The sequence below is a fragment of the Rousettus aegyptiacus genome, unplaced genomic scaffold, assembly GCF_014176215.1.
Source record: "Rousettus aegyptiacus isolate mRouAeg1 unplaced genomic scaffold, mRouAeg1.p scaffold_m13_p_14, whole genome shotgun sequence".
Taxonomy (NCBI): Eukaryota; Metazoa; Chordata; class Mammalia; order Chiroptera; family Pteropodidae; genus Rousettus; species Rousettus aegyptiacus.
Genome location: NW_023416289.1, coordinates 103,749 through 124,935, shown reverse-complemented (window position 1 = coordinate 124,935; position 21,187 = coordinate 103,749). Strand labels below are relative to the sequence as shown.

Genomic DNA, 21,187 nt, shown 5'->3' with positions numbered 1-21,187 from the left:
GGCAGGCAAACCCGATTCTACCTGGGCGGGTCACTGATTGCCAGCTTCCTTACCTGTGAAAGGGGGCGGCAGTACCTGCCCCGCAGGATGGGGTAAGAATTTAGTAGGGTGCTTGGCCTGGATCCGTGGAGACAGCCATCCCCACGCTTAAGGGTGCCCTCTCCTGTCGCGGAGGGAGGGGGCCTTACCCCACGCCAGGTCATCTTGCTCTCGCATCTGGACCTGCGCAGTGCGGTTCTCCATCCTGCCTGCGCATTTTAATCTCTGAAGAGCTTTTTAAAATCCGACGCCCACCTCGAAGTCTCCGGGGCCTTTGTCTTTATTGAAAACACCTCCCAGGAGGCTGGGCTGCACGCAAGCCTCCACCTCAGACCGCGGAATGTCATATTTAGTCGCACTTGCATCTCCCGGGGCGCATTAATGATCGACGGCCCCTAAGGTTCGGTGTCCGTCTATCCTGAGGTGGGGTTTGTCCAGGGCTCCGCAGCTTTGGGATGAGCTTATTTATATAGAGGGAGCTGACCCGCCTGCAGCAGTGGAGACAGACCGAGGAGACACAGGCGGGGCGTGCAGAGCGGGGACTAGGGCCCTCCAGGTCTCTCCGGCTGTCACCTGCGCAGCGCCACCCGGAACGCCCTGCAGCCGTGCGCCGCCTGCGCGCACCGCCCCCTCACCTGGCCCCACCTGCATGTTCCTCCGCCCCGCCGGCCCGAACTCGAACGGGGTCTAGATCCCGGGTGCAGGAAGCTCGGAGCCTGTGCGCCCCGCTCCCGCGTCCCAGCCCGACGTGAGTCGCGGACACGCCTCCCGAAGGGTCGGGTCGGAGACACCTGACGCGGCGGCACCCAACTCGCGCGAGAGCTCGTCCGGACACGCCCGCCCGCCTCCGCCGCCGCGGCTGCCGAGCAGGAAGTCCCGGGCCGCCGCAGCGCGCAGAAGCGACACGCCAGGCTCGCGCCAGCGCGCGCTCAGTGCGCAGGCGCGCCGGCCACTGTCTTTTCTGCTCTTCTTCCAGTCCCCAGACGTCAGTGGCCGTTGGGTCCTATGTCGCGACGGGCCCTCCGGAGGCTGAGAGGGGAACAGCGCGGCCAGGAGCCCCTCGGGCCCGGCGCCCTGCAGTTTGTCCTCCGTGATGATGACGATGCGGAAGAAGAAGGACCAAAGCGGGGGCCAGGTGGCCGGCGTCCCCAGAGCTCAGGGAAGGAGGGCGTCCGGGTCAACAACCGGTTCGAGCTGGTGAGGAGAGGGGCTACCTGGGCTGGGGCGGCGTGCGAGTGGGTCTGCGCGGGGCGAGGCCGTGACGTCACGGGGCGGGGCGGCGGGGGCGTCTGGCCTGCAGCGGGGGGGCGGGGCGAAGGGAGTGGGCGGTGGCTTGAGGTCACCGGGGCGTGGCCGTGGGCGTGGCCACGTCCGTCCCGGCCGCGGCGGGCGTGGGGGGTGCGGCGGAGTGGGCGTGGCTGCTCTGTTGGGGCGGGGCTTAGCGCGGTGGGCGGGGCTTCACTCTCGGGGGCTCGGGGGTCCTTGCCTTAGTTTCCACCTCCACGCCAGGCACTTGCAGGGGCTTTACAGACACACTCCTTTACGCCTCGCAACCCAGGACTTGGTGTCTTGCTCATCACCGCGTCCCCCACAGCCCGGTGTCTGGCACCGAGGAACAGCCCAGTAGATGTGAACCGAAGGAATAAACTCGCACCGGCGTCTCCTGAGCGCTGGCCTCAGTCCGTAGCTTTGCATGTGTGTGCATCACCTTATTCTCGCTTCTCTGACCTCCTTGTGGGGCAGGTAATGTGCGTTTTGCTTACCTCGTATCGCCAGCAGCGTGCGCCTGATGCACGGTAGGGACACGGTGGCTGTTTGCAGGATGGTTGAACACATAGCAGTAGGTCTGAAGGTCGTGAGAAACCAGCGACCCTTTGTAAGCTCTCGCGGTCTTGCAGTTTCTCCCAACTTCTCCTGAAATTGCCAGGTTAAGGCCCCTATCATAAATGGTGTGGGCGTGGCTTAGGGGTGCTCAGTGCCCCCTCTTGCTGAGAGAGCCTCGCCTAGTAGTTTACGGTGGCGCTGGAACTGAAGTCAGTTCCTCATCTTCTCACATGCCCCTCTTACTGAAGGTAACTCCCTATCCTCTACCCTATTTCTTGTCATTTCTTTCTTTTTAATTTCATTATGGCAAATTCCAGACATGCAAAAGTGGAGTTGCAGAGTCACCCTGGCGGCCCATCACCTGGCTCCCACAGCGGTCGGCCCGCAGCAGGCCACATCCCCCAGGACTCCCATCACATCGTTTATCCTTACATTTGCCAGTAGTTGTTCTGACTTCTTTCAAAACACTCGTCTTCTTTCTCACCCCTTGTTGACAGGCTGTGGTTGGTCAGTGCATGCTGGAGCCACAGGCCATGTTCCTGGGCCTTTGAGCAGGTGGCACCTTCTTATCCCACACTGGCCAGATTTAGCTTTTAACAACAGTGGCTGTTCTTTGGAGGACATTTATACGGCCGGACAGTGTTGCTATGCCATGTGATTGTCATAGTTTTGGAAAGAGGTCATATTGTCCCCGTTGTACAAAGGAGGTAGTGCCTCCTGCCATGTGAACCCAGGCTTCCTGCCTTAAAACTTGCCCTCTTAGGCCGTGGCATGTGTCTTTGCAGCAAAGTTAATATATTCTTGCTGAGGAAGCGAGGAGGGGGAGTGGCTGGGCGGGCGTTTGGGGCAGTTTGAGCAATGGCAGGTGCTCATGTGACTGCAGAGGAAGGACGCTTATGCGGCCCCATGCACCTGGCCACTTCAGAGGGACCCGAGGGCTGTACCTGCCAGGGCTTTGCTGTGCGTGGTCTCTTCTGAGTTCTGGAAAGACGTTGGTCTCGCCAGCTCAGACCTCCTTCCTGGTCTCTGGACACGCACATCCAGCTCAAGGTCTGTCTCCTCCTAGGTGTCTTGCAGACATCCCACACGCAGTGTGTCCGAGCGCTCGCTGCCCTTTCTGCCTCCGTCGGCCTGCCCCTTGTCGAGGCCGTCTGCACTCGTCCTGAAGCCACGGCCGGCAGCCTGGGAGGCGTGCCTGGGCTTGCTCTCCCACACCGCATGCGGGCCGCTGGGCAGTCCGCGGCGGCCCCAGTGCAGCGCCTGGGCTGTCGCCGTCCTTCCTGCTCCTCCTCTTGGCCCCCTGTGGTCTGTCTGAGCACAGCGGCCACAGTGGCACTGCTCAGCATGCGCCTGATCTCCGCCCCCTTCTTCACAACCTCCCGGTGGCCCCAGGCCGCCTGGCCTGACAGAAGCTCTGCCACCTCGTCTCTTCCTGATCTCAGTGTGTGCCAGTCACAGTGATTTCCTGCGTCGTCTCTTCTGCCTGCAGCGCCCCATACGCAGATGTGACGTAGCTCACTCCCTGTCCTCCCTCAGGCTTTGTGTGGACATCACTTTCTGAGTCTTGCCGACCCTCTCCGCAGCCACCCCACGCTCCCGCCCCTTCCTCCCTGGCAGTTATAGGACATACTGTACCATTACCTGTGCGTTCCTTTCATTTTGTGTTGCTTGTCTCCGACCGCTGGAGTGTAAGCTTTATGAGAACAGAGGCTTCCCTGTTCCCTAATGTGTCCCCATCGCCCAGGATGGTATCCGGCCCTCAGTGGGTGTACCTAATGCAAGCTTTGGTTTCCATATTTCTTGGGGATGATCTGATTTATCTCATGTGGCTGTCCTGAGGACTAAGTGAACTACGTGTGCTGGGCACGTGGTCAGCACTCAACAAATGTAAGCGTCAAGGGGCGGTGGAAACCCAGTGAAGGCGCAGTAGAACGTAAGTAGGATGTGTGGCCTTTCACGCTGCACTCAGAAACGTCCCCGGGGCCTCCTTTCCGGGGGGACAGCAGAGAAGCCCCTCCTTCGTTATGGCAGGGCTCTGACTGCTCACTGCTGCCTCTGAGGTGAGCTTCTCCAGCCACAGATTAGAAGTCGTTTTTCCTACTTCATTCAGAGTGGGTTTTAAAAACCAACTTTGTTGAGGTGCCATTTTTATGTAGTAGGTGCAGTTGCTTTAATTGTAAAGTTTGAGTTTTGCTGTATGAGATCTGGCGCAAGCATTAAAAATAATGCTGCAGAAGAGAATTTGCAGCGCTCGCTGGGTGAAGGACCCCTCTGAAGAGCTGACGCAAGCCTCATAAACACGCTTTTAAACACTACCAGAATTTATACTGTAGCATGGAAAAATTCCCTCTGTAAGTGAGGAGGAGTAGTATTTTACAGGTAATTATGTGTGTACGTCTCTGTTTTCACGTGCAGTCGAATGACCGTTCCCTGGAAGTCATTTAAATAAATTTAAATTGCGTAAATAAAAAAAGATAAACTTCCTCCAAAGCACCTTTCAGTGCTGGGGCCGCCGTTTGGCTGGAACGAGGGTCTGAGGTTGCGAAGCTCCGTCTTTGTTTGTTGTCCAGTTGCTTCTGGTCCTTTGCTGTAACAGCGGCAAAACCCCTGGATTCACAGTCACAGAAGCATTTAATCAGAGATGGAGTTAGCATGTCTAGAGTATTTTTTTTTTTTTTAGCTTTTATTAGCACCGGACGTTCGGGCGGCTCCCCTCTCCCAGGGGGAACGGCGACTCCTCTTCCTCCCAGCTGCACTTGTAGTGGTGCCCACGGGCCCTGCACCGACAGGCGCTTCTGTGCAGAGCGAACAACCATCTCGGTGAAGCAAGTGGTGGGTGAGCACCCGCAGAATGGCAGGATAACTGGTCCTGGAATGGCTGCTTGCTGTGAACAACTATAAAACTGAGCAAAATACGTGACGTGGCTGTTTTCAGACAGTAGACAATAGGCACGGCAGACCTGAGGCCCCCGAGAGAGGTGAAGCAGTCCGAGGAGCCCATCGACCCAGCTTTCCAGCTCAGGCACAGGGGACGTGGCGGGGACACAGAGCTGAGACAGATTCGGGGTCCACCAAGGTGGCTGGGTTGGTGGGGCGGGGACGGAAGAGAAGGGGCTCCGAAAGTCTGCTTCGCGTCTCGGGCACGATGCTGCGCTCTGTCGGGCAGGAACCGCCTCCGGGGAGGACAGCTGGCAGGGGCTGAGGCCAGCTGTGGCCAGCACCCACAGAGGTGGGAAGACACTTGGCCGTCACCCAGCAGAACGCAGAGCCCTCGCCGAAAGGCCTCGGCATCGGTACGGGCTTCAGTGAGGCCACTCCTGAGGACTGGCGCTGCTGTGCCCTCCAGGAAAGTGTCCTGGCCCTGCCTCAAGAAAGCTGAAAATAAAGTTCGAAGGGAACGTGCTAGTATGTAAGTAAGTTAACTGCCTGCCTGAACGAACTGCTGTTTCTACTGAGGACAGGGCGCAGGTCCAGCCATCCAGCCGTGCAGTAGCGTGATGTCAAGCACACTCTGAAAGTCACCAGACGAGTGGAGAGGAAGGAAAATGCCACATAACCAGGAGCAGAGTCGGTCAGCGGGGACAAACTCAGGAGTGACCAACGGCGGAGTTAGATGCGCCCCTAGGACAGCGCAGGCACACATGCAAGGGCTTAAAGGAAACCACGAGCATGATAAGGGAGAATCTCAGAGAAATAGCAACTGTCGAAAGAGCAAGTCCGGGGACTGAAAGGTACAGTATCCGAAACGGATGATCCACTCGGTAGTCTCAATAGCAGAAAAGAGTGATCTTGGAAATTAGGGCAAAAAACTGTCCAACGATCCAGAAAGGGGGAAAATGGAGTCTCAGTATACTGTAGGGTAATAGCGAGCAGTGTAATGTATCTATAATTGGAGTAGCAGAACCAGAGAAAAGAGGAATTGGACAATAAATGAATGAATGAATGAATGAATGATGAAACAGTGGTGGAAAAATTCCCAAATTTGACATAAAAGAAAACCCCACAGATCCAAGAACTTCAGCAAACCCCAAGCAGGATAAATGTAAAAGGACAAAAAAATGAATCGTAATCAAATTGCTAAAAGCCCGTGGTGAAGAAAACGCTATGAAGTAGCTGGAGAAAGACACGTCGTCCACAGGGAAGCCGGCAGGGACGGTGACTGGCTTCTCAGCAGGAACCCGGAAGGCCAGAAGACCGGGAGAGCAGGCTCGAAGCGCTGAAAAAAATAAAAAATAAAAAAAAATTAACCCGGCATTTTATATCCAGTGAAATATTTTTCAAAAACAAACATGAAATAAAGATATTTTTATATAGACAAAAATTGAGACAATTTGTTGCCAGGAGGCCTACACTGAGAGAAATGTTGAAGGACGTTTTCCTCGGAAGGGGGAGAGGCCCGGCGAGGGCTGCTGGGAGCAGCGCGCAGCGGGGTTTCCTCTTCTCAGTTCCCGTCAGAGGATGGCAGTCGTGACGCAGAAGTGCGTGTTGCTGGGTGTCCGACATAAAAGCCCGTGACGGCGGTGTGCGGAGGTGGAGGCGGGCGCAGAAACGCCGTCGCGCTGGACGTGAGGCGACATGACGTTGCGCCGAAGGTCTCGTGTCCACTCTGGGGCGGTCACTGAAAACAAAGCAGGAAGACAAGTGTCGGTCGGCAGAAATATGGACAAACAGGTCTACACAAAACCGGAAATGCAGGGGCGGAGTCGTGCTCGTGCACGTCTACGTCGAGTGACCTCTGAACAGCAGCGAGTGGTGCGGAGTTGCTCTCAGGCCTGGGAACAAAGGCGCTTCGAGCCCTGCCCCCGACCCCCGCAGTCCCGTGTTCAAGGTGGGCCACAGAGCAGCTTCCCAGAGACAGTGGAGCAGAGGACCACGGCGGCTTCAGGGCCGCCAAGGCTTCGGCTGGGCCCAGGAGGCGCTGTCGGATCCCGAGGAGGGTTGACAGAGTGGACTTCATCAAAACGTTGAACTGTTCTGCTCATCACAGATGTCGTCGAGAGTAAAGAGGCATGGCCCAGACGGCAGAGGTCACAGGAGGCAGAGCTCGGCGTTACTGGCCAGGCCAGCAGTCCCAGCCTGCGGTGCAGGGCCACTGTCCGCCCGCTAGGACAGCCAAAATCGGAAGTGCCAGCTGAGAAAGGGGGGCCGGCCTACTTCTCTGGGAAGGGTCAAGTCGTGGGGCCGTTTTGGCTGCAGGTCAGACAGTCAAGCATGAACCTTATACCTTCTCACCCAGTAATTGCACTTCTAGACACTGCCCCAAAGACGTCTCCGTGAGTTCACAGCAGAATCACTTATAAAAGCCCAGTGGGGACAGCTTAGATGCCCGGCAAGCAGAGCCCGATGTGCGTCCTGGTGACCTGGTGCCCGCCAGGCGGGTGAGCTGAGGACACCGTGCTGTGTGCGGAGGCGGACCGAGGAGGGCGTGCGTGCTCCCGGCCGGTCTGTGTGGCAGGCAGGGGTCATCCGTGCCAGAGGGATCTCAGCGGTGTGGCCAGGGCCGGCGGGGGACGCCTGTGCGGGTGGTGGGAGGCGTACATTTCTGGGGGAACAGGACTGTTTACATCTTGGTGAGAGTGTGGGGCGCCTACCTGTGCAGTTGCCAGAACTCACTGTATCATGGATCCATCTCAGCCGATATGTAAATTATGCCCAGATTTTTAAAAAATCAGCCCCTCCCGCCCAAGACACAAGTCCTGCCTGGCATTCCGCGGGCTGCCCTTCAGGCCGTGCCCTGCAGAGTGCTGGCAGGCACACCTGTGGTGGGGCAGACGGTCCTCTTGACATGGTCCCCCGCGCGGCACTCTGAGACTGACAAGGCGGCAGCTTTGGACGGCGGTCAGTGCTGCTGCCTGCGCGGCAGGCCGCGACCACACGTGCACATCGGCAGGCAGAGCCGAGTGTCGTCGGAGAGCCCCATGTGTGTGCTCGCTCTGAGCTTATGAATCCGAATTCCTCAGAACACCTCGAGTTTCAAAACGGGGCTAAAAACAAGGATTTTTTAAAGGAAGCGAACATGAGCTAATAAAAGGAAGCCAGCACCCAGCTCCCTGGGTGGCGTTGGCACCGTCTGTGGGGTGCCGGGGGAAGGGCAGGCTCAGGGCAATGTCCCCAGCAGGCCTCCCTCCAGTTTCCCTCCTTTGCTCCCAGAGCTGAACCAGCTGGACCATCCCGGGCCCCTGGCTGCCCCGATGCCACCTCGCAGCAGGAGGCGTCCTGGTGGGAGTCGCCGCAACACGACCATGGTGCATGGCAGACCCCGTTTTGGTAGAATTCCCGTGTCTTCAAATCAGGCGCTCTTTATTAAAGGAAGATCTATGGACTTGCTAGGCAGACGAGCACAAAGTGCTCGGGCCTCATCCCTGCCACGCGGAGAGGGGAGTGAGACCAAGCAGTGCGCGCCTGTCCCTGCTCGCTCTCCTTAGACGCCTTCCACCCGAGACAGCGGTGAGCACGTCGCCTTCGTTCCCAGCAGAGAAAACTCACCAAGGGCAGCCTGGTCTCAGCTTTAGTTTTTAAATTCTCTCAGGGTCGTGCAGTTGGAGTAGATGCTAATTTTTTTTTTTATTTGAGCTTTGTATTTTCCAAATGTTTTAAATTGAGCACAGTTTTATTTATTTGGTTTTGGTCTTGAGTGAACCAGAGCGGCCCGACAAGTCTGACCCCCGAAGCATGGTAGTTATTGGTCCCCATTGGCTGCTTTTATTTGTTGATCGATTTATCACCTAAAGGGCCAGGACTTTTCCAGTGACTCGTACCCATGTCTGCTCCTCCCCTGCCCCACTGCCTCCAGTGCGTGAGTGTGTGAGTGTGTGTGAGCGTGAGTGTGTGTTTAGCGTGTGAGAGTGTGCGAGTGTGTGTGTGAGTGTGTGCATTTAGCACATGAGTGTGTGCGTGAATGTGTGAGTGTGCGTGCGAAGTGTCCATGTTTAGCATGTGAGTGTGTGCGTGAGCACGTGGGTGTGTGAGTGTGTGAGCATGTGTTTGAGCATGTGGGGGTGTGTGTGAGCGTGTGTGTGAGTGCGTGAGTGTTTAGTGTGAGCTTCTGGGGCTCGCCCCCGTCTAACACGCCCCCTGAGACCCGCTGTGCTGTGTGTGCAGGTGGCTCGTTTCTTTCACCACTGTCCCGTTTTCGAGAATCTGGGCGGGGACCCAGCACAGCGCGGTTCTCTGACTGAGGCACCCAGATCCGCCTGTGTGCAGAAGGCCAGTGCTGGCAAGCGAGGGGCCTCGGGCGTGCCTGCCCCGCCCCCGCCCCTGGGCGGTGTTGGAGGAGCCCACTCAGCCCCCCCCCCCCCCCCGCTCCGCCACGCCTGCGAAGGGGCTTCTCTGGACCAGTGTGCAGCCGGGACCAGGCGTGTGCCAACGCCCTTCTCTCCCACCTGTTTCTCCAGATAAACATTGAGGACCTCGAGGAGGGACCTGTGGTGAATGGGGAGAGGTCCGATTGTCTGCTCACAGATGCCGTGGTGTCAGGGAACAAAAGGAGGTCCCACAGTGGGAGTGCCGAGGCCCAGGAAGACGGAGCGGTGGCCGACGGGGCGACTGCCCCAGAGCAGGTGCCGTGCTGCCTGCCGCCTGCCCCTGAATTCTTTCGTTCATCGCCCAGGTGCCCCAGAGTTTCCTGGGGAGCTCTGACGAGATTCGCATAGAGTCCTCAAGACTGGTAGCCGTCGGGGTGGGAGAGGAAGGTGGGCGTCACACCCCAGTCGGGGAGAGCGGTGGGAGGTGCTTGTCGTTGCTGAGAAGTAGGTGAGCTCACAGGACACCCCCGGGTGGCAGGGAGGGGACGATGTGCCTGTGTCCTGTGCTCCTCTGCAGCTTGCTGCCTTGGTTCTCAGGGGTAAGATTTTATTGTCTCTCTCCTTTGATTAAGATGTGCATTTTTTTTTTCTTTTTCTTTTTAGCCAAATGCAAGTGGCAAACTCCGAAAGAAGAAAAAGAAACAGAAAAACAAGAAAAGTACTTCAGGGGAAACGTCGGTATGTCAGGGAGCCCTGCGTGTCTGGCTGTCCCTCAGGGCGGTTGAGGACACACTGTTTTTATCTGATGCTTCAGCGGCTTCCCCTGGGCATGAGGGCTGCAGAGGTCGTGGAAATGCCGTTCTGTGCCAGATCTCGCTGCTGGTTTGTCCACTTGGTCCTCGAGCGTTACGGCCCCACCCTGCCTCTGTCAGCCTCTTCTTGACCTGTGCCCTGGCCCTGACCTTGTCCTAGTGCCACAGACCCCTTCGATGGCGGGATGTAGATGCTCCCAAATGCAGTGAGTCATCAGAAAATACTTTCCCATCATTGCCCTGGGGGCCTTGGTGTCCACTTCTGTTTGTCCTGAACAGAGGTGTGGCTTTGTGACTGTTGAGAGTCACAAGCCCCAGCTCGGTCCCCTGAAGCAGGGAGAGCCCCTGTATGTGGAGGGCTGTGGGCATGTGACGCAGTCGCTGGAGGCCCCGTGGCTCTACTGCTCTGTCTCCCCTGAGCCACCCCTCAGGAAGGCCCCCCCCACCCCCCCGCTAAATCACGGGCTTGCCGCGTCAGGAAGTAGACCGTAGGAGGCTTGCTCTTCATACAAGCAAACCATCCTGTCACTGGTTGTGAGACGTTTAACGTGCTGGGTGGGCTGAGTGCCCTGTCGGGTTGGCCTCCAGGAGAGCGGGCTGGAGGACATCGACCGCGTCCTGGAGAGGATCGAGGACTGCAGCGGGTCACAGCACCCGGGCCCGCCACCCCTGAGCGCCAAGAAGCATGTCCTGTATGTGGAGCACAGGTACTGCCCCGCCCCTCCTGGCTGTCACCACCGGCTCTGTGGTGAGGAAGCGCGCCTCGGAGGAAGAAAATGTACTGTTTTTTACTTAAAATCGACATGAGTTTATTCTCAAGCATTAGGACATAGGAACAAGGAGAAAGAGGAAAAGGGGAGTTTCTCCATTTCGGGGCCCTTTCCCCTAGCTTTGTGTAAGTGGAAACACTCTTTCTGGACAGTGCTAAAGCAGGGTGCCATCCTGCGATGAATGAATGAGCCCCCTGCCACCCCCCAAAATAAGCCGACCTTCCCTGAGTTAGTGGTGACCTGTGCAGGTCTCCGCCTGGCCTTGGCGGGGGCAGCCGTGTTTCGAGAGGGAGCAGGCCACGTGTGGTTTTCCTTGTGGGTCTTTACGTGACACTCTAAAAATCTCGGAATTGTTGTAAAAGAACTCAATTCCATTTTTCTGTTCATTTTCCCATTTTCTAGACACTTGAATCCAGACACGGAACTGAAGAGGTACTTTGGTGCCCGAGCTGTCCTGGGTGAGCAAAGGTAAGGGCCCTGGGCTGAGGGAACTGCAGAGGGTCCCCCGAGCCCCAGAGGGGAGGGGCTGGGGGTGTCCAGGGCACAGCTGGTGTCCAACCTCGTTTGTGGTCACGGGCGCTGACCCCACCCTGTCTCCCACAGAGGCCTAAGAAGCCCGAAATGTTGAGTTTCTAGCCCCGAAATCTTAGGCAGGATTTTTGCTTCTCAGTCAGCAGCGCAGCTGACGGAAGGTGAGGTTCCGGGACGGGCCTCCTTTCAGAGAAGGAGCAGCTCCGAGTGGGCGGCGCCATCGGCACCACGCAGAGCCGGGCTCGGCCCGTGGGTCGGTGCGGGTGGTCTGCGGGGACACAGGCCACCAAGAGCCCAGTCCTTGGGGCTTTGCACACACACAGAACTTTGTCTTTTCAAGCACATCTTTTTTCTAGTTGTAGAACTACATACTTTTCATTAAAGATTCAAGCAGTTTAGAATTGTCTGCTTCGACCCCCAGAGATCCGTTCAAGGCGGGCGGTGGCCTCCCCAGGACCTCTGTGCGCACACAGCTTGCCTCCTCGGGCCCTGCTGCCGTGAGGTCTCCGCCTCCCGACGGGCGCCAGGCGGTGTGTTGGCTGTGGTCCCGGTGTCTGTGCTGGCGTTTCTGGTGGAATCCCCGGGAACAGGCGTCCCGATCCGGTTGGCTGCGTGTCCCCCGCCACCCTGCAGGGCAGCCGAGCTGCCTCCGCCCCCCACGGAGCAGCTGCGGCTGCTTTAAGGTGCAGACAGAAGGCAGTCTTGGTGCCTTGTCTGTTCTTTGAGGATTGAGGATTTTTTCATGTTATTTGCCCACATTTCCCTTGCATTTCGAATATTATTTACCTTGTTTTGCTTTTATTTTTGGTGTTATTCATGACATAAGGGTTTCTGACCTTGTCTTCTTGGAGACTATTAATGGGAAACATCTTTGCTTTAGAATATTGCCCTTTGTCACCTGGACTGCCCTGGGCAGGCGTTTTACCTCTTCCCACCCTGGCTTCATTTGTTTACATCTGCTCGGTCCATTTCTGCCATTGCTTTACGTTTTCACCTGTTCTTCTTTCTGTGCAAATTCAAGTTATCGATAGTAATTACATTTACTGTTTTTCTTGTGTTACATTTATCTCTTTAAAACTTTCTGTCCGGCTAGCTGTCGCGCAGACACGTGCTGGTGTCAGTGAACGGCCCGCGCTTCTCCTGTGCTGTCGTGGCGGGGTTGGGTCTCGGGAGAGGGGCGCTGAGGGAGCACTTAGGCTGTGGGCGCTCGGCCCCGCCCCCAGCTCCGCCCCACCCTCAGCCTGGCCCCGCCCCTGCCCCAGCCTGGCCCCGCCCCCTGTCCCAGCCTGGCCCCGCCCCGCCCCCAGCCTGGCCCCGCCCCGCCCCCAGCCTGGCCCCGCGCCTCCCCTGCGCGCCGCGCTCATTCTGGTGTCTCTGACTTCGGTTCTCAGCTTTCCTTTCCTTTCACTTCCTTGCTGCTCTACTGGACCATGGCTTCCGTGTCCCTGTTCTCTTTCTCTGGTCGCTGGTGGTTTAGGTCATGGTTCCCAGTGGCGTCCGGCTGGGCTCGCGTTCCGTTGCTGGCGCGGTCCGCGTGCGTCCTTGTCGCGCCTGCCCCCGCCCTGCCTGCCCCACGGCCTTGCTCAGCAGCCCCCGCAGAAGTCGGCAGCGAAGGTGAGGTTGTGCCGTGTCCCGCCCCTCCAGGCCACGGCAGAGACAGCGTGTGTACCCCAAGTGTACGTGGCTGACGACCCCTAAGAGCACCTGGCCCCGGTACACCAAACCAGGTGAGGGGCTGCAGAGCTGTGGGGGTTGTGCTTTGGCTGACACAGGGTGCCACTGGGGTTGGAACCTGCTCGGCCAGGCCTCTCCTCTGTGTGAAGGAGCACCCCAGTGTGGGGTGGAGGGGGAGACAGACCCCCACGCCCACTGCGTTTTCTCTTGACCACATTTTAATGCAGCTTTGGCCTCCCATCTTCTTTTTTCCTGTGCATACTATGCCATAGCAAGCAATCAAGTTCATTTTTAAAGTGTGATCTTTTATATTTTGTTGCAAAGTAGCGAGCACACTTAAAGAGAAACCACAGCCGTGCAGGAGGTCTGCGTGGGGGTTGGGGGCTAGCCGCCAGGTGAGGGCTGCCTGGCCGCATGACCTACAGTGCGTCTGGGAGCCTCAGACTCTCAGAGCCAGGGGTGGCGCGGTTGCCCTGAGCACCAGCAGGGGTGGGGGCTCGTTAGCCGTGTGGTCCCCTGGGGCATGGACCTTGGTGCGGCAGTCAGGAGAGAGCGAGCCCCGGATCACCTGGAACCACTGACCTACTCCAGGAAGGGACCGGAAGGAGACGGAAGTGTCTGGGTTCATCGGGAGAAACACCGAAGCCCGGCATGAGGAGCAGAGGGGAAGGGCGTCCAGGCGTGGGCCATGACCACCATCTCCTCGGCCCCGGCCCGGCCCCCACACTGTCCTCTGTGCCACCCAGTCTTGGCCCTCAGCAGACAGTGTCTGCAGCCAGCCGGGCTGGACAGCAGGCAGCTGCGCGGTCCTCATGGCTGTCATCCTGGGATGTCGGCACTGTGTCCGCAGCCCCCGGGGAAGTGTCCTAGGAAGAGGCCAGGGAGGCTGGCTGCTGTGGCCCAGCCGCCGGCAGGCAGCCCGGCAGCCTGGGGGCACTGGCTGACGGGGCGGTCTCCCCAGGCCTGTCGATGCGGCTGCTGGAGTCCAGGAGGGGCCTGTCGTTCTTCGCGTTCGAGCACAGCGAGGACTACCAGCAGACGCAGCACCGCTTCACGGCCGCCGTGGACTCCATGGAGCCCAGCAACATTGTGGTGCGTGGGCCCCACGCGCCCCGGCCCGCCACGGCCGCCCCACCTGGGGACCGGCCGCTCCTTCCCGGGGCGTGGGAGACACCTGGGCCCTGGGACCCAAGCTCCCGCTTTGAATCACGTCAGGGACCGGGCCTCACCACCCCTGGCCATACTTTCCTCAAGGTGTAAACGCCTGAGGAGAAGACAGGCCCGGGGCCGGGTGCCGCCGGCGCATGCCCCGAGCCCTGCCAGCTGCCCGCTCCGCGCAGGTCCTGCTGCAGACCAGCCCCTACCACGTGGACTCCCTGCTGCAGCTCAGCGACGCCTGCCGCTTCCAGGAGGACCAGGAGATGGCCCGCGACCTCGTCGGTGAGCCCCGCAGCCACCCTGCTGCTCCCGGCCCCAAGTCCCTTCTCCGGAGGGTCGCAGAGGCCAGCGGCCCCGATGCTGTTTCACGCGGTGACGGGATACAGACGGGTTTGCCGGACTATTCTTGAGATATAATTCATAAAATTCCCCCATTTAAAGCATACAGTTCACGGGTTTTTAGTAGGTGCCAGAGTTGTACAGCCTCGTAGATCCCAGATCATTTTCATGACCTAAAAAGTAACGCAGCCCATCAGCTGTCACCTCCCGGTCCCCAGCCCCCGGCACGTCTTCTTCCTGTCTCTGGGTTTGCCGGTCTGGACATTTCTTATCAATAGGCTCATTTAACACGCGTCTCTCTCTGATTTCTTTCATTCGCATCCGTTAACAGCGGAGTGATGTTCCGCTGTGTGAACTGACCACGTTTTATTCCTCACCAGCACTTGGGAGGTGCCCGGGCTGTTCCCGCGTCTGGCCCTTGTGAACGAGCGGCCGGCACATGTGCGGATGGGCTTTGTGAGGACGTGTGTTTGCATTTCTCTGGCTAGAGTCTTGGTGCTGCTGGTTCGGACCCTGTGGTTGAAGTCAATGCAGACTGGCCCAGTGATCCCCGAGGTCACATCTGTGCTCTGTCTCTCCCCAAAGTCCCAGCGACATGGCCTCTTTCCTTCCAGAGCGCTCCTTGTTGCGAGCCGCACAGGATGGGGTTGCAGTCGCTGCCCAGTGGCCGTGACGCTGTCCCCTGCTGTTCGTGTGGCTTTCAGAGCGAGCGCTGTACAGCATGGAGTGTGCCTTCCACCCCTTGTTCAGCCTCACCAGTGGGACCTGCCGGCTGGATTACCGCAGACCTGAGAACAGGTGAGCCAGCCGCCCGGGGCCTCACAGGCGCCACATGCACTGCTCTTCCTCCGGGGTGTTGAAGCCGTCACAGGCGACAGGAGTGTGGGCGACGCAGGAGCAGGTGGCCTGGGCTGTCCTCGGGAGGTCCCGGACCAGGACCGTGTTTAAAGCTTGCATGCAGAAGGGCCGGGCTCAAGGACGCGGGGCTCAGGCTGGCCCGGGCCCAGCTGTCTTCTGTGTCAGGAGCGAGCCTGCTCAGCCTCTTCACCGTGCGGTCTGTCATTGTGTTCTCTTGTGTCTTTGGGCTAAAGGACCCCGGGAGTTTACAGCACGCTGTGATGCTTTGTGTGCATGATCTTAAATCAGTAGCTTGAGTTCAGCCTGGCCCTGTACCCTGCATTGAATGGTCGTGCACATGTGACTCTTCTCACAGACCCTACTCCCGCCCTCAGCCCCCTCTCAAGCCTCGCCGGGTCAGGCCTGGTGGCCTCAGCAGCCTACCCGCTGCCCCACCCTCTGTCCTGGGTCCCAGGCATGCTGTTGCCCTCTGCCCTTTGTCTGCACTGAGTGCTGGGTCTGAATTTTCTCTGCTGGATGTGTTGGGTTTTTTTGGTCTCTTCCATTAAATTCTTAGTTCTTTGAGACAGGTTACGAGATACAATGTTCCCAGGCATTCAAGTCACAACAACAGTGCTAATGTCAACTATTGAAATTTGAGTATCAATTAAGATTGGAATTACATGGGAGATTTTAACTGTTCTCTTAGGCGATAAATGGTTAAAAAAAAAAAAAACGCAAAAATATCCAAGATGCTAAAAGCTCCAGCTAACAAGAAAGCTTGGTTTTCTGCACATAGATGCACACAGGGCTGCATAGTGTGAACAGAGCTTCACCTCTGCGGACACAGGGACCTTCTTGAGCGGTCACGGTGACTAGGCCACACAGGACATGCCCACGCAGCCAGCCAGCAGAGGGCGGACACGGCTCACGAGGCCCCCAGGAGACATGGCCTTGTGCCTTGCGGCCGCCCTAGCTCACAGGGAACTCTCTTGGGTCTAGGAGCTTCTACCTGGCCCTGTACAAGCAGATGAGCTTCCTGGAGAAGCGTGGCTGCCCGCGCACGGCGCTGGAGTACTGCAAGCTCATCCTTAGGTAAGCGTCCGGCAGGGGCGCCGGCCCCGTCCTTGGTGGCCACAGGCCCGTGGGCGCCCACACTGGCCCACTCAGGTTTGCCTCCCTCTGCCTCCCCGCTCAAGCCTGGAGCCGGACGAGGACCCCCTGTGCATGCTGCTGCTCATCGACCACCTGGCCTTGCGTGCTCGGAACTACGAGTACTTGATCCGCCTCTTCCAGGAGTGGGAGGTAGGTGTGCCGTGCAGACACCGGGCCGGCGTCCCGCATGCTGCAGGGGGCGCTCGGGGAGGCCGCGGCAAGGTGGGGGCACCCCAGCTGCTCCCAGCTGTCTGCCCCTCAGCCTGCTCACACGTGTGCACGAGCGTGCATGCACCCACGGCCGAGGGGGCCGGCGTAGACCGGGACCAGGCCCCCACACGCGGGCCGAGGCCCCGGCGCCCGGATGCGTCCGTCCGGACGGCACGGAAAAGGCGTAAACGGCCTTGTTAGTGACCGTCATGGGGCTGACGCGCTGAAGTGCCGTGTCAGACGTCCTGGGTCACGTGTAGCACGGTAACGTCGACTTCACCTTTTTTCTTGAACTGCCACACGTGCTCACCCGATGTTCAGCAGGACACACTGTCTCGGGCAGCACCAAGCCTGTGGGGAGAACTCGTGGCGGGAGTGGTGTGCTCGACTTTGCCACAGCACTTGTGGGCGTGTGATTGACAGGCAGCTGCATAGATCATCGTGAGATCCGTGTCGTCGGGGTGCAGCTGGCCAGGAGTGCCAGCTGGGGGGCCTGGTTCAGCGGCGTGTCTGGAGTGACAGAAAAGTGGCCTCAGGGAGGCCCCACGGCAGGGCTGCCGAGGAGTGTTCACGGTCGCTTATGAGGTTCCAAAACCATGGTGACCGTGTCCCACGTGGTAGGGAAAACGTGGCACGCCGCGTCCTCTCACTAACGCAGAGAAAGGCAGAGGCCGGGGGAGGGGAGATGGAGGTGGGGCCGCTGGGGGCGTCTGGACCCGCCCGCCCCCTTCCGCTGAGAGGCCGACGGGCGCCCGAGGCTGGGCCGTCAGAGCGGGCAGAGTGTGGCCGCCCGTCACAGCCTCCGTGCCACCCTCGGCCACCTCCCCCTCGTCCCCCCAGAGTCGTTCCCCAACCTGCAGCTCCACTTACCCAGGGTCAACCTTGGTCTGAAAATAATGGAAAATTAAACAGAAAATTCCAGATACAAACCACTGGCAAGCTTTAAATTGCGTGCCGCTGAGGAGTGTGATGAACACAGGCACCATGTCCATCCTGCGGGGGGCGCGCGTCTCCCTCCGCCCACATGTCCACCCTGCACCCGCCTTCCCAGCCCCTGGACAGCCGCCTCGGCTGTCGGGTCCGCTGCCGCGGTGCCAGAGCTCACGTCCCCCTGACGGCCCCGAAGCACAGAGCCGGGGCGCTGGCGACGCGGACCCCACGGGGGGGCCAGAGGGGCCCTGAGTGCGGAGGGGCGAGTCCTCGGCCCGGGGAGAGGAGGCAGCATCCTGGGCTGCGGCCGACGCTGGGGACCAGTCGCCGTCATCCGCGAAGTGGAGGAGAAGCAGAGGACGCTCGTGCCGGCTCGGCCGTCACCTCAGGCGGCGTCGAAGGCCGTTGCTGCCGCCGGTGGCCTCTTGGTCCCAGGCCCACGCGGGGGGAGCACGTGGCTGTACAGGGCCCGGGCCTGTCCGCGGCGTCAGGCACCCACTGGGGGTCTCGGGACGTGCCCCATGGACGAGGGGGGACGACGGCCCTGTCTGTCCCACGCGGAGAGGACCCCCGACAGGGGACGAAGTCACTGTCACGCCGAGTTCTGTGAACTTGTGTCTGGTCTTCGCCCCCCGCAGGCTCATCGGAACCTGTCCCAGCTCCCGAACTTCGCCTTCTCCGTGCCCTTGGCATACTTCCTGCTGAGCCAGCAGGCGGACCTGCCCGAGCAGGAGTTCGCCCACGCGCGGGGACAGGCGTCCGCCCTGCTCCAGCAAGCGCTCACCATGTTCCCTGGAGGTAAGTGTCCCCCCAGCCCCGCCGCCCCCCCCCCCCGCCCCCGGGGAGGGCGTGCGTGACCGGGGCCTCTGCTCCCGCCCGCAGCTCTGATGCCCTTGCTGGAGCACTGCAGCGTGCGGCCAGACGCCGCTGTGGCCGGCCACCGCTTCTTCGGACCTGACGCCGAGATCAGGTGACGACTGGAGGGTGGCCCGGGGGCATGCTCGTGTGCGCCCCGAGGGGGCGCCTGCTCCGGGCGGGCGCTGCCGCATGTCGCGTCGGCAGCCGGGCTGTCCCCCGCCGCAGGGGCCGGGACCCCTGTCTGTGGCCACGGAGCTGCCAGGCGCGAGTGGCCTGCAGCCCGAAGCACCACATTCCCCACGAGAAGCGCGCGGAGCCTGTCGGCCCGGGTTCCTTTGCTGCGCTCTGTTCCTGTTAGGCAGGGACTCCTTCCTGCGCGGTGCAGAAGCCAGCACGCACGTGCACCCCCAGGCCCCTGCGGGCATGCCCGGGACGCCCCCCGCAGCCGCCAGCGGGCGTGCGAGACCCGGCCCGCGGGGTCTGCTCACAGGCCCTGCCCCCCCGCAGCCAGCCACCCGCCCTGAGCCAGCTGGTGAGCCTGTACCTCGGGCGGTCACACTTCCTGTGGAAGGAGCCCGCCACCATGAGCTGGCTGGAGGAGAATGTCCGTGAGGTCCTGCAGGCGGTGGACGCCGGGGACCCTGCCGTGGAGGCATGTGAGAGCAGGTGGGCTGGGGGCCAGGGGCCAGGGCGGCGCTCGGCCCGACGGGCCCTCCCGCAGTCACGGGCCTGGGCGGGGCGGGGCGGGCGCCGCTCCAGTGCCTCCTTTTCTCCGGGGCCCTAGGCGCAAGGCACTGTACCAGCGTGCACCCAGAAACATCCACCGGCACGTGGTCCTGTCCGAGATCAAGGAAGCCGTTGCGGCACTGCCCCCGGTGAGTGGGGGCTGCCCCGGGAGCTTTTTGTGCGCTGGCTTCCCCCCCAGGGCAGGTCATGTGCAGGCACCCTCGCCTCGGCCTGGTAGCCTGTGGCCTGCTGCACTGAAGTGACCCCCTGAAGTCCTGAGCACAGGTGGTGGCCTGCGCAAAGGCCACCATGTGACTCTGTTACTTACCCCACTGAGCCACCAGTCCTGGGCAGAGCAGCGAGTGTCCTGGGGGGAAGACGGCTCCCCCACCCCTCGCCCAGAGCCTTTGAAGGTGAACAGCTCGGCGCCAAGGGCCGACTGCAGCCCCGAGGCCCGTGCAGACCGGGGTCGGCGGACAGGCTGCGGGGGGTCGAAGCGCGGCGCTGGCCTCCCTGCCATCTCCGCTGTGCCCCTCCCTGCAGGACGTGACCACGCAGCCTATGGTGGGCTTCGACCCTCTGCCTCCCCGGGACACCATCTACTCCTACGTCAGGCCAGAGAGGTAGCTGTCCACCTGCCGCTTCGCTCCTTGGCTTTGGGCCCCGGGACCGGACGCCCCCTCCAGACGTGGGCCGCGGAGCGGCCTCAGTGGCCGCGCGGGCCGCGCCTGTTCACTCGCCTGTCCACACAGCCTCCCAGCAGGTGCTGTGGCAGGTGCCGGAGGGAGGGTGTGGCAGGGCCGTGGGGCAGGCTGCCCGGTGAGGAGTGGAGACTGTGCCCCAGGCACGCGCAGGGCTGGGCGGCACTGGCGTGGGCAGCCCCCGGGACCGGTGGGGTCGGCGCTCCCCTTCACGCCCGCGGGGCTGAGTGGTGGCCTTACCTGGAGCCCAGCACTGCAGCCGTGGGTCGGGCAGAGCCGCCCACAGGGCGTCCCTAAGGGGCATGTGCCTTCCAGATGCTGACAGAACGCGTCTTTCAGTGAAGCCTCTTTTCTCCTTCACTGAGTCGGGTTGCGTGTTCATAGGGTACTAGTTCCCAGTCAAGTTCTACAGTCGGTTCAGATGAAAAATACTAACGTCGTGGGTCCAGGAAACGCCGCATGCTGGACGGACGTCGGGGCGCTGAGCACGACCCGGAGCGTGGCCGTCTGGCGTCGGCTGCCCCTCTGCCCCCAGGCTCCGCAGACCTCGGCCTTGCAGAGCAAGCCAGGGTCAGAGCCGGGCAGGTCGGCGCCCGCCCCCGGTGCCGGCTGCAGCTCCTCGCGTCAGGGACGGGGTCTTCGTGTTCGTAGGCCTGCGCCCTGGAGCCTGCGCGGTCCCCGCTCCCAGGGCTGGAAGGCGCTCGGAGCTGGTGTTTGCTCAGCGGCCATGGGCGGCCCGCTCTTGGCCCTGCAACGGGCCGTTTTAAAGGGCCGGCCCCGCTCTGGGCTCCCCGTTGCCTCCCTTCCTGGCTTCCTGACCTCGCTGACCTTCTCTTTCAGGCTGAGTCCCGTCAGCCACGGAAACACAATCGCCCTCTTCTTCCGGTCCCTGCTGCCAAATTACACCGCGGAGGTGCGTGGGCTGGCCGGGCGCGGGGTGCCTTCCCCTGTGGACGCCCAGCACTGCAGCCGCGTGGGCGCCCCGCCAGCCCAGACACACAAGGGCCCCCTCGCCTCGGTGTGGCCACGGACCCCGCTGGCAGCCTGGCCTGTCAGACACGTGGACGTGGGCCCCAGGGGAGCTGGGGGGCTGGGCCCGCGTCCCAGGAGAGGCCCTGCTCAGATGAGCCTCGTTGCCACAGGGGGAGAGGCCAGAGGACGGTGCGGCCGAGGGCCTGAACCACAACCAGGGCCTGAACAGGCTGATGCTGGCCGTGCGGGACATGATGGCCAACTTCCACTTCCGCGACCTGGAGGCCCCACGCGAGGAGCCCCCCGAGGGGGACGGGGAGTGGGACTGAGCTCTGCCCTGCTCTGTCTGGTCGGAACCGGCCGCCCCCTGAAGTACAATTGCTGACCTGCCGTCCGCCTGCCTCCTC

General features: G+C 60.8%; 1 protein-coding gene across 4 annotated transcripts; it reads left to right on the top strand.

The window, feature by feature from the left end:
- Positions 1-900: 900 nt before the first annotated feature.
- On the top strand, positions 901-21,174 carry TCF25 (transcription factor 25). 4 transcript variants are annotated; one of them, XM_036231190.1, is made up of 18 exons: positions 901-1,236; positions 9,258-9,422; positions 9,771-9,845; positions 10,508-10,626; positions 11,092-11,157; positions 12,865-12,947; positions 13,856-13,986; positions 14,235-14,334; positions 15,096-15,189; positions 16,231-16,323; positions 16,428-16,533; positions 18,162-18,321; positions 18,406-18,493; positions 18,889-19,033; positions 19,166-19,256; positions 19,651-19,730; positions 20,649-20,721; positions 20,951-21,174. In XM_036231190.1, exons 1-18 carry the CDS (start codon positions 1,045-1,047, stop codon positions 21,163-21,165), a joined length of 2,076 nt encoding a protein of 691 aa, XP_036087083.1. In that variant the 5' UTR covers positions 901-1,044; the 3' UTR covers positions 21,166-21,174. The 4 variants fall into 4 exon arrangements, with proteins under 4 accessions (XP_036087083.1, XP_036087084.1, XP_036087085.1 ...); XM_016128954.2 differs by having other exon boundaries at positions 903-1,236; positions 18,889-19,047; XM_036231191.1 differs by lacking the exon at positions 19,651-19,730 and having other exon boundaries at positions 18,889-19,047.
- The last annotated feature ends 13 nt before the right edge of the window (positions 21,175-21,187 follow it).